Here is a 12,503-nt window from a genome sequence, read left to right as displayed (position 1 = left end):
GAGAAAATCTGGCAGAGATCTTTTTTAATCTACATAGATGCCTACATTCTGGGATCTTATCTGGCTAACAAATCCACAGTTCATAAGATAACAAAAATAAAACAAAACCATACATCCAGAGCATTTGGGGCTAGCTTAGCCTACTGGCCTTTTACAGGTGCAATTTCTTTTTACAGTAAAAAGAACATTGCATCTTCCCAGAATAACCTGATTCCAACAGACTTAAATAAAGTTGTTCATTTTTCCAGGTTTTTGACATACTTCTGTCTTTCTAGACTGTGAAGTGAATCTCCATTTCCCAAAAGCCCCAGTGCCGATTTTTATGATCCAGTCCACGTGACATACATTTTTTTGCATGTGTTTTATTGCTATTAGTGAATGACAAGTGAAGGATATTCATTTTAACTTGAAAATGTCAGGGATGCACTTTAAGAGATATATTTTTGCAGCTTTTAATGAGGTGGTGTTTCTTTTTGAAAGAAATACTCATCTCTGATGCGGGTGCTGTGCAGGTGACAACTGATATTTAATAAGCGATGGTTCTTGTATTAGTCGCAGTTCTCTAAAGAAAATGTCTCAGATTGCTTTTGAAAAACTCTTAGCGTCACTAGCCCAAAGGCAAGATGTGACCTTTTTATTACATAATGAGAATCATTTATTATCTTACAATGTATCTTAAAGTCACAGACAAAATGCCACTTTGATAATTGCTTTCAATTAGCTTTGAGCATAGCATATATTCATAAAATGTCTTCTCTAATTTAGACTTGAATTAGAGAAAATTGCAGACATAATCTACTTTAAGGTTGTCTCATTTAAGGTGATTCGTAGTTTTATATCAAAGAAATCAAAACGAGTAGCTTCAGAACAGTTTCCCAAAGTGTTTTAAGCAGGCTTTTCAATATTTGATTCTATTCTATTACCAATTAATTAACAAATTAGAAAGCTAGTTCATCATTTCTGACCTTTTATGCACGTTAACTTTTGACTTTTATTCCTAATGATTGTTTTGAAATTGAACCTTGCAGTTCATGTTGAAAGAGAGAAACAATCTGATTAGCAAGATAAATAAGGCTTGCCTTGATCCCCAGTACATCTTGATGTCGGACTGTAACTGGGATTCTGAGTACTGTAATGGTGGGTCCTTTCCTGCTTAAATGGTCAGTGAATTATCCTAGATAACATGTGGCTGAAAGAGAGTTTGGGCTGTTACAAATGAGGTTAGAGATAACATGATATTTAAAATGTGATTTCAGTTAATTTTTATTTTTCTTAATACCCTGAGCATCAGAATATGGTTTAAATGCAAATTCTTGTCTCCCTTAAAAATACTTTTTGAAGTGGGGCATCTGGGTGGCTCTGTGGTTGAGCATCTGCTTTTGTCTCAGGTCATGATCCAGGGGTCCTGGGATAGAGAATCGCATCAGCTTCCCCTTAGGGAGCCTGCTTCTCACTCTGCCTATCTCTCTGCCTCTCTCCCTGTGTCTCTCATGAATAAATGAATAAAATCTTTAAAAAATATATTTTTGAAGTAGAAAAAGCTCTGAAACTGCATTTTATATTTGTGATGTTCCAGTAGTTCATGGAATATTATTAGCCTTAACAGAGATTCTCTGAAATTGGTGTTATATTTGGAGATTACTCTCTTTCTCTTTCTTTCCCTAGATAAAAATTACACACAAGAACCAAGCCCCAATGCTGATGGGTCCTCCTCCAAAAACCGGGTTGTTCTGCTCCCTCGTCAAAAGGACAAGAAACCGAAGCAAGGAATAAACCTGTCTCATTTTATTCTTAGAGATCTAATTAGCATAATTGGGCCATGGAAACTTATGCTGGAAATCTTTGAACCATTTCAATTCTCTTGCTCACGCAAAATCATAAAATTGGTTTAACAGTTTTTGTTACTGAGCTAATGTACAATTCAGCTATTAGAAAATTTGTCTCAGTTTTTATAGGCATCTTTGCATGAAGAAGGCAGAAGTTTACATGAAGTGGTATTGCATATTTTTGTTGCATGCATTCCCATAGATTTTTATGTCTCCCACTCATTCCTCCCTCAGTTTCCATTTGCTACCCTATGAGAGAAATCTGTGAAACATAAAGGAAATACCATGGGAAATCTAATTCTCTGTGTGATTCCAATTATTGATAAGCACTAATCAGTATTGCTACAATGATCATAACCACAGATTGTGATACTTCTCCCTTTTAGATTCAGTGTATCAGTGATCTTTGAACTATGACTTGAAGAGAAACTTTTAATTGGAAGGTTTTATTAAATAGTTCTCTACAACACCATGCTGTATCTAAATAGTTTTTCTTCAACATCTTAATCCTTCTGAGTGGAATTTAAAATATCAGGAATAAAGTTTTCTTGTGCTAAAAAAAATAGAAAGTGATTTTTATTTTGTTTCATTTTGTTTCTCATTCCTGAAATAAGTGAAAACAGAAACAAGTTACTTGGCAGCAAAGTGTGGTAATATGACAAGCCTTATTCCTTTCTGCATGTAGATCTAGAAGAAAATTCATAACCACACCAGTAACCAAATATATATTTTGAAACTATGTGCCTAATATACTATTTCCCACCAAAGATTCAGAAAAAGATGTTTGAGAGAAATGGGTTAATGTATAATTAATTAGCATTGTGGAGAAAATGTATTGTTCTCATGATTAATTTTTTAATGACTTAAACTCTGGAAGAGAGTGAATTACCCATTATAACTAAAATTGTCACCTTATGCAGACAATAGGCCATACAACACAATCAAAGCTCAATCGCTGATTTCTTGCTTTTTTGGGTCTTTTATAAATATAGGTATCTGTAATTTTTAATGGATCAGTTAAGTGCACTTGAGAAAGTAAATGATTGTATCAGTTTTGTTCTAGTATAAATTGATACCTCTAAGGACTATTAAGCTCACTGAAGCCAATCATGCATGCATTTAGTCCTCTCCCATGTCTATACCACTCCCATCTCTACGACATTTCGAATGTTTATTTGGAAATGTTGGTCCAGATCATTGTTTACAGTATTCATGGTATGGTTGGAGTCTCTGTTGAAAGAAATCATGGAATATGTACTTTTCTTAGTGTTTCATTAAATTTATGTGATAAGATGAAATGCTATTCTTGGCAGTTTGAGTATTGTTCACTCATATTGACCTGCATCTCATCATTGCATGTTTTATGTTTTTAAACATGCCATAAGGAAAACAAGTGCTTGAAATGCATGATTTATTAGTTTTTCCCTCCACTCTGCATTAAAGTACTAATGATTTATCAGTTCTGTTTTTCTATTGATTCATTCATCTTTGAATAACAAATAGCATTTAGTGATTCTGTTGAACACAGTCCTGTGCATGGATTTATGGATTTCAAGTGAAATTGCTATAATTTTTGTTCTTTGGTTTGAAAACTCAACTGAATGCTGTTATATCAAATAGCTACTCTCAAGCAATGTACTATAATGGAAGATTATGTATAAAGCGTATTATTTTAGTGTTCCAGGAACATTAGATGGTAAATATCAATCAACAATAAGTTTAATTGCTTTGAAAATAAAAGCTTTTGAATAAAATTAAGACATAATTTAGCATTCCCAGGAAAATTATCATTACAATTGCAAATGTAGCACAGCAATCACTTGCCCTAGTATAAAAAAAAAAAAAAAAAAAAAAAAGTTATTTGGCAGCACAGTAATCTGGAGCAAAAGAAATCTCTAAACAGTAACAAATGCATTACTGACATAATGTTACATAACACACACATTGATTTTGTGTATCTATGGTTACAGGTAATAAATATTTTTACATAAATTGACAAAATTTTCTACAATGGGCCGGCAGGCTTTGTATCAAAACATATTCTGAAGCCACAAATTATTTTATGTTCAGTACACATACAATTATGTCTTGGCTACCTTTTATAGTATGTAGTGTGAAGGCAGCAACAGTTTGTGAATCATTCTTAACAATCTGTGCAGTAGAAAGCTGTTGAAGAGACAGTGGGATGGGACAAATCAAACACCCTGCCTATCAGATTTCCATAGTTGAAATAAAGGGATGCAGCTTTACTTCAGTGTAGCTACGTAACTATAATTAGTGATAATAGTAGTTACATTTTTCAGTCAGAATTCATTGGTACAAATAATAAATGTTCAAATAGGAATCAAATGTTACTGTCTTCAACTCATTTTCTAAAGATACTGATGTGCTTGCCCTCCAAATACACTACTCCTGGGGTTTGGAAAGTAGCTTTTAAAAACCTGACTTTGATGGTTTTAAAAATCAGAGAAGATATTCTTTCCATTTTTATGACAGCTTCAAGTGAAGAATATATATTTTAAGGAAAATTCTCAAAGGAAAGTTCTATGGTATATTAAAATATTGAATAATGAATGTTAGCTTTTCAAGATGGAATTTTTTCTTCTCTGTGTGTGGGTGCGTTGTTGAGTCAACCTCTTTTAAATATAATAGAAACTGTAGTATAAAGTTTTAAGTAGATGAAACTCTAAAGTAAAAAATTAACACTGGACTTATAGGGGACAGAGGAACAGGGGAAAAGAGATAGGCATTTTGCTAAACAGTGCAATACACCAAGTTGATACACACTCCAGAAGAATCTTGGATGGATCATCCATGCTTCCAATAGGAATGGACATGTCTATATGGACCCAGAAATTTTAAAGGACATAAATGTATTTTTCCACATACATATGTATACCATGTGTATTTGAAGCAAAAAGTGCTGGTCAGATTATTTGTGGAGAAAGGAGGCATCTTGTAGAAGGTGAATAAAAGCAAACTTTTAAAACAGTTTTCATGTTTAAACTATCTATGTGATTATAGCCATAACAAAGCAGAAGGCTCAGATGTTTAGTGTAGTCTACTGCAGGTAGAAATTTAAATCCGATGAATTGTGTATATGTTTCTGCATTTTGTTCTTTTTTTTCTTTTTTAGGGGGATGGGAAATAATTGCAGCTTTCAAGGAAGAATCTGTGTTGAATCTCAGACTGTATTCTATTTTGAATGAGACAAAACTTTTAAATGGTTCCATTCCTTTTTGTGTCAGTTTGTTGTTTATTGATTATAAAAAGGAAAATGTACCTTTCATGGCACATATAACTCCCAAACAATTATTCAAATACAGTATGTATATTCTAAACAATGAAGCCCTTGTAATATATGTTAAGGATGTAAAATTTAAATAAATAAATAAACAAATAAAACCCGCAAAAGAGCTTTTATTTTGTGACAGGCAGAAATCACCCCTTTTGTCTCCCAACTATATTACATTCTATTTAGGTAAAATTTGAACAAACTCACGTTGAAGGATTCTATACATCCTTATTGTGGTTTCAAAAAAAGGAATTCACTTCATTACAGTACCTTATTATATTTTAGAAGGTGTTATATACAGTATCCTGCTTTTTGAAATAAAAATGTTAACCTCTCAGTTAAGTGTCATTCCTTCCTGCCATTTTGGGCAGATTTTGTCTGTACTTGAACTTTTTGAAGCAGTTGCCATCAGTCTACCCCACCAAATCTCTGGCGAATACCAAGCCAGCCATTCGGTCTCCTGTCAGAGAGGAAGGAGTCTGGGCTTTGAGGAACTGAATTCTATCAGTAAGAGCTGAACCATTCTATTTTGTGCTGCTTTGGCCCTGACTTGCTGCTGTGAACATTATTCCAACAGTTTCAGAGATCCCAGGAACACCAACAGACTAGATGATAGACCCGTGGAGCCTGAAAGAGTAGGTCAGGGGTTCTGTGAGGACTTACACTGAATTCTCTGGATGAAACCCATTTGTAATTTCATTTTATGTAACAGACTTCAGTACATCTTTCATGGGCACTAACTTGTACAAGATATCTTACAAAGGAGTTTCAGCAGTTAAAGGGCAGCAGTTCTTTGGGTTCCTTCTACTTGAGGTTGGCGACCTTGGGTGTTCTGCAGTGTCTCCCCATGGATGTGGTGGCCCCCAGAGCTGGGACAGCACTCTATAACTGTGTCATGTCCTTGACCAGGCTTCTGCTTCCTCCTTGCATCTGTCAAGTTTTACAATGGGCCCATGCCAGTAAGATAATTAGAAGATTCAGCTTGAGAACCTCAAGGTAAATCCGCCTCTGGGAGCTCTAAGAAGCTTCTGAGAGCAGAGGTGTCAACTTTAATCCCAGATGCACATTTGACAGAATAGAGTTCAGAGGAAAGTTACTTAATCTCTCTAAACCTCAGTCTTCTTGTCTGTACAATGGACAGAGACATGGGATCTGTGTCTGGGATGTTGTGAGTGAGGAGTAAGTAGAGATGATTTTCTAACTAATTTTCTATCAGCAAACATTCAGAACATTTTTTCTGGCTACAATTTTAACGTAGTAGCCATAGTAGCAAAGGAAGAAGCAGGAGAATTCTTTTCGTCCCCATTTTGGTCCTTCCTTTATAATACCATCTGCAGTTTTCTAGAAATGGATGATATTCCTCATCACATCACCCAGTTTTACATGATAATAGTCCAAAATCCTCAGGCAAACAAGGGCTTTCATGAGCTGGATCTTCTTAACCTTTCCTCTACCCACATTCCTCCTAATCCCCTGTGCAAACTGACTTGCAGCCACATTGTTCTACTTGGATTCCACTGCATGTGCCATGTTTATTGATTTTTTTTTTTTTTCTGGTGATGTACTTTGGCAAATTTTATACTCAGTGGCACATTCCCTTTCTCAAAGGTTGGTTCACTTCTGTTTTGGAGAATTTCTGCATCATAGTGGTTCCAGTGAGTCTCTGCTGTGCCCCTTTAACGCTCTAAGACCTATGCTAAAGTTTTTCACTCTATTTCTAAATAGTTCCTTGTCTGATTGTCTTACAAATTGGTGAGTTATTTGAAAGCCAACCCTGGATTCTAGTCCCTGATGTTCCCCTGGGGCCATCCCTATAAGATATCCAATAATCTTTGAATAGATAAATCACAGCCACCAAAACTCCCAAGTTTCCATAACAGGTATTAATTTCTTTTAGAAGGTATTATATAAAAAATAGTCTGTATTCAATAAATCATAAAAATATGACCTTTATTTTTTTTATTTACGATTTTATTATCCCTTATAAACTTTGGCTGAATAAACACATTTCATTCTTATGTCCTTCTCTTGTCATTTTCCCATATCCAGTAGTACAGCATCTCCAACTTTTCGGTTAATTCATAGCCAACATGGCACACACTTGAACAATATGATACACAATTTAACTGACAAGTGGTTATCATTGGGCCAGTGCAGGGTTCGCATGCCCGGTGGGGCTGGGAATGTGGATAGCTGTCTTTGCCAAGGAATGCTGGAGAGGTAGTATGTAGGTTAATGGCCCCCAAAAGATGTCTGCACCCTGATATTTGGAACCTTTGAATATGTTATGTTACATAACCACAGGGAATTAAGGTTACAGATAGAATTAAGGATGCTAATCAGCTGCCTTTAAGATAAAAGGTAGCCTGGATTGTCCAGGTGTGCTCAATGTAACCTCAAGGATCCCTTAAAGTGGAAGAGAGATGTGGAAGAGATCAGAGCCAGAGATTGGAGGGTGTTAACACCATTTTGTTTGGAGATGGAGAAGGAGCGACCACAAGCCACAGAATGTGAGGGGCCTCTGCAGAAGGTAAGGAAAAGGATTTTAGTTCAGGGCTTCCAGAAGGAGCAAAAAGCTTTCATTTTGACCTAGTGGGACCCATTTTGTACTTCTGAGCTAGGGTACTGAGATAATAAATTCACGTTTTTTCAAACTGCTGAAGTGGTGGTAATTTGTGTTACAGCAGCAGTAGGAAACTAATATAGAGAGGAAGATGGGTACAATACCATGTTCAGGGCTGTTGCTAAAATACTGATGCCTTTTAAAATAGAATAAAAGTGCTGTTGCTTAATCTTTAATGCATTTGAATTGTTTAATCCTTCCTTAAATGCATTTGAATTGTGAGAATCCAGTACACATACCTCACCTTTGGCTCTGTATAGATAAACTGATGGGGGGTGGGGAAAGGGAGAGAAATCTTATTTCCTAGTTCATTAGTTTTTGATTAGTAGCACTCTAATAAGGGAAAAGAGAAAACCAAAAGCGTCTGACGTATGAGATGTATGCCACTGAAGACAACATCTCAATAATTTATTTTTTTCAGATTATATGCTTAATCCTGGTTTTAGTTATTTGGACATTTGCTTGTATTAATGCTTTTTACCCTTCTTGGGACTCTTAAGACACTTTCTACTCTGGTCTGTAGGAATAAGAAAATAATAAAAGGTGACTATAAATGAGAGGTTTAGAGTACTCTTCTCAAGTTAAATTATTTATATATGTCTGCCCCACATTTTCCTGCACATTTATTTCACAAGTTGAGCTTCAGCTGGAACAACAGCCGAACAGTCAGCTAATGAAGCCACCCCTACCTGCTGGGTCAAAGCCCTACTTTGCTATTTGGATTGCCATCCCCGTTTGAAGCTTTTGAAGAGGAGTGTGCTTGGCAAATGCTAATGAGTTTAAACTGGCTTATGTGTAAATTACTAGGTGTTAGGAGGGGAAAATTAAAGTACTTTGCAAATATTTTACAGTGTAAACAATTTTCTCGGTCTTTTATTTTATTTGTAGGATAGAATTTTCTGAGTCATTGAAAAGTTGCCAGCCACATTAAAACTTAGCCTGTCTTTGAGACACTTAACTCAAGTCCTTTTCCTATTCCAGACCTTAAACCTTAAATCTATGAGAGACTCCATTACCATCCACACATGTGGGAGAAATTAACTAATTCAGCGGTATTTTCAGTACAGTTGAGTCTCAAAGATTCTGTCTTTGATTTCATTCTATCAGGCTCTCTTGAACTCTGTTTCATCTCGGCTTCAACTTCTGGACTTCTTTGTACTGTCCAATTTAAGCAGGAATCCTAAGTCAGTTTAGTTGGAGTCCCCCATCCTCCATATCTGATCACCTTTAGCGTCTATCTAACCAGGCTTCTCAGCCTCCACCTTCTCTAGGTGATAACTGATTACCTTTGCCCCTGATGTTTCTCTTAGTAATTTTCTATCCACTGAGCCCTCCTTGCACCTTAGCTATTAATTCCCACTTGCCCATGCTGTGTTTAGAGTTGATATATTTTGTAATAGATTCACTCACTTTTAGCTCTCCTCTACCAACATAACATGGATTTTAAATTAATGTCAAGAGTCATCCACAATGCTTGTCTTCCACCTTTGGTTTTGCATGGAAATGACAGGAAAGTATGTTCTTGTCTGTTACATCATTGCTTGTGCTTGCATGGTTATTCCTGACTCTACTTCTCTTCTCCTGCTATCTCTGGACCACCTGCTAATGTGTTCTCAGTAGATTAAGAGTCCTGCTCTGGCAGAGAAGGCAGTGGGCACATGTTTAATATTTGGTCTTCTCTTCAACTCAGGACCCAAATACAGTTACATATTATTTTTACAATTGATGGCTGATGCTTTCATCTTTCCTCTTAGCACAGAAACCAATTCCTATCTCCATTTGGTAAAGAAATCGCCAGGATCCTGTAGTTATGAGAAGTTAGAGGAAGTTACTGGATGTTGTAGAGAGAGGCCAAGAGGAGTCTTGACATGGAAAACCAAGCTGTTATTTGTTGTAGCCACTAGGTGACACCATTGAAGGTTGTCAACAAAGTGGTAATGACTGTGCTGTTGCAGATTCTCCAGTATGTTGATGGAGTGACTCCACCAGGAATGTAGCTTCTAGAATTAGATTTCTCTTCCATTACTCAAGATGTTTGTCCTTTCCTCCCCAAAATATAACTCCATGCTGTACTTGCTCTGTTGGAATAGGCTTCTTCCTTCAGGTTAAAGTTGTGCACATACCAACTCTCCTTCATGACTGTTTAGACCTTTGTCTTAAGCATAAACACCAGCTTAGATCTACCTTTTCTCACAGTTACTTTATTTTAGGTATCTGGTTTCTTTTCCCTGCTAGTTGATCTTTGTGAAAACGTTCTGTTCGTCTCTGGTCTCTTTACCTTTAAATCTCAGGGAACCAGAGGTTAAGATTTCTGTACAGTCTCCTACAATTATATCCATTGCTTCTTTGTTATTTCCTGTGACTAGTGTGAAAGAGCAAGAACCTCAGAACTCAGTCATGGTGAAGTCACCAAAGGTTCTATCAAATGCTTTTGCAGGTTTTCTGCCCCTCTCCCTTCCTCCCATAATTTGTGTCTACTTACCTATGCTTCTCTTGGAGAATAAATACATATATGCATACATCTTGCCTAATTAAGCACCTTTTATGTGTATAGTGGGCTTGCCTTGGTCACAATTGCAAATTCAATAAGATTACCTTCCTTCAATGTTTTTCATCTTTTTTCAGGGTCCCTTTGACAACTAACAATGGTTGCCTTCTTCCAAAAGTCCTTCATGTTTCCTCCTGAAAAGATCTTACTGTCTCAGAGATAAATAAATTTATAATGTACTCCATTATTGTAGGGGAGGCCTAACCAGATCTTTGACATTTAGGAGTTTAGTTTTTACAAAGTGCTTCCTTTGGGTTACAGACTTGGATAGCAGGAAACTCACTGGATTTATGGTCAGTCTGAATGTTCAATTCCAAAATCCCAAGAAAAAGAAAATTACGAGAGAAGGAAAAGAAGGAACAGAAAAAGAGTGCAATGATGAATGAGGAAAGAAGTAAAAGCTGGAATAGGGCTTACGGTTATTTGGACTCTACCACTTAGAAATTGAAATGAATGATGTGGCTTTTATATTTAATGGGAGTAGGCCATGAACTTGAGTGGTAGAAATATTGAATTTTTAAAAAGGTATGCACAGTAAAATTCTAAGGGAAATTCCAGGAAAAAAGTATCGCAATTTCAACCTTTTTAAAAAGTAAATCTGTTACATAACAAATAAACCAGATGTCATCCAGAGCCGATGCCAGTGAAGGGTTTTGCTACTGAATTCAATAGAAGGAAGCATTCTCTGTGATCATTTCCCTCTGTGAAAAAGAGGCCAAGCAGATACTTGGGTTACAAGCCATTGGAGTCTGAAGTGAATCTACAAGTAGAAGCAGTTTAAACATAAGGAAAACTCTTGAGAAGTACTAAAATAAAATGCTTAAAAAGTAAGGATAATTATTTGCATATCAGAGAAAAGGTTGTAGTGCATTAAATGAAAGATAATTCAGAAGTTCAATTTTTCTGTATCTTAGTTTGGAGTAGGTACTCTATTTAATCATAGTTTACAAAAAGAGTGGTTTTCATTGCTTTTTTTTTTTTTTAAGATTTTATCAGTTTATTCATGGGAGACATACAGAGAGAGAGAGAGGCAGAGACACAGGCAGAAGGAGAAGCAGGCTCCATGCAGGGAGCCTGATGCGAGAGTCGATCCGGGGTCTCCAGGATCACGCCCTGGGCTGAAGGTGGCGCCAAACCACTGGGCCACCCGGGCTGCCCCTCATTGTTTCTTTTTTCTAAACAGTAGCTTCTCACATTTTTTGACATAAACATACATGCATACATGTGAATCCACATACCTATACACATATTTGTGCCCATGTATACACAAACACACCTCTAGATTTCCAACTTTCCTGTGATTGTTTATTTACTGCCTTGGTGATGATATATCACATTTCACAAACACAGGTCATCATTAATTTGTACTGAAATAAGATTGGCTATTTCTCAATGTTCAGCAGGTCTAAGAAAAAATATTTCCAGATTCCTGGCAGCTGTATACAATTGGCTTTAACAGCCAATCAGAAGGATTATTTGTGAAGTTTTTAAAGTCCTTTGCTAATGTTCAAATTTATTTTTTTTTTCCTTCAGAAATGTAACTATCCTTTAGGAAGTAGTTTAGATTAAATAAATCACTAGTCTTGGATTTCGGTCACCCAAGTGTTAAAGTCAGCAAATACCGCAATCTGTATTTGATTTCTGTGCTTTTCCTGTTATTTACCAAGTGTCTCCTTCTGTGCCATAAATAATTTAGAGTTCAGAGTGAACTATGCCATTAAGTGCTAGAAAGCTCCAAATCACGTTTCTTTTATTTGTTAATGTTTCTCTCATATAATCAAAATCTAAAATCATTCCACTTGCCCTCTAATAAACAAAAGTCTTCCTAAAATGCTATTATAAGCATTCTTCTGGCCAGGGGTAGAGGAATAAATTAAATATCCAGTATGATTGATTATAAAATACTTTTTATATATATTATTACTAGTGACAATATAATGTTCTTGCTAGACGCAGTTCATATAGGAAAATCTGTGTTTAATATGACCAGAACAAATGACAATATGAAAACTCAATATGGATTGATTTAGAAAGGGTTTTATTGATGGGTTACTCAACAATAGCATCTAAAATGTAAAAGAATTAAAATTTGTATGTATTTTTAAAAATGTATATGCATTTTGAGTCAACATGTATATAACCAAACTACAACCCTTGAAAAAGTAAAACTGCAATTTTAATTGGATATTTCTTACAACAGTGTCTTGGGAA

At 35.9% G+C, this 12,503-nt stretch overlaps 1 protein-coding gene across 7 annotated transcripts in view; it reads left to right on the top strand.

Annotated features, from left to right (window-relative positions):
* DGKB (diacylglycerol kinase beta) overlaps positions 1-5,231 on the top strand; it is a 704,768-nt gene extending 699,537 nt beyond the window's left edge. For all 7 annotated transcript variants that reach the window (XM_041728249.1, XM_041728247.1, XM_041728246.1 and 4 more), the window contains one exon: positions 1,666-5,231. In XM_041728249.1, the coding sequence (XP_041584183.1) occupies positions 1,666-1,773 (108 nt within the window). In that variant the 3' untranslated portion in view covers positions 1,774-5,231. The remainder of the gene's footprint in view (positions 1-1,665) is intronic.
* Positions 5,232-12,503: the final 7,272 nt, after the last annotated feature.

The sequence above is a fragment of the Vulpes lagopus genome, chromosome 13 (genome assembly GCF_018345385.1).
Source record: "Vulpes lagopus strain Blue_001 chromosome 13, ASM1834538v1, whole genome shotgun sequence".
NCBI classification, from domain to species: Eukaryota; Metazoa; Chordata; class Mammalia; order Carnivora; family Canidae; genus Vulpes; species Vulpes lagopus.
The sequence above is the reverse complement of the archived record's forward strand: the minus strand, read 5'-3'. Positions and strand labels throughout refer to the sequence as shown.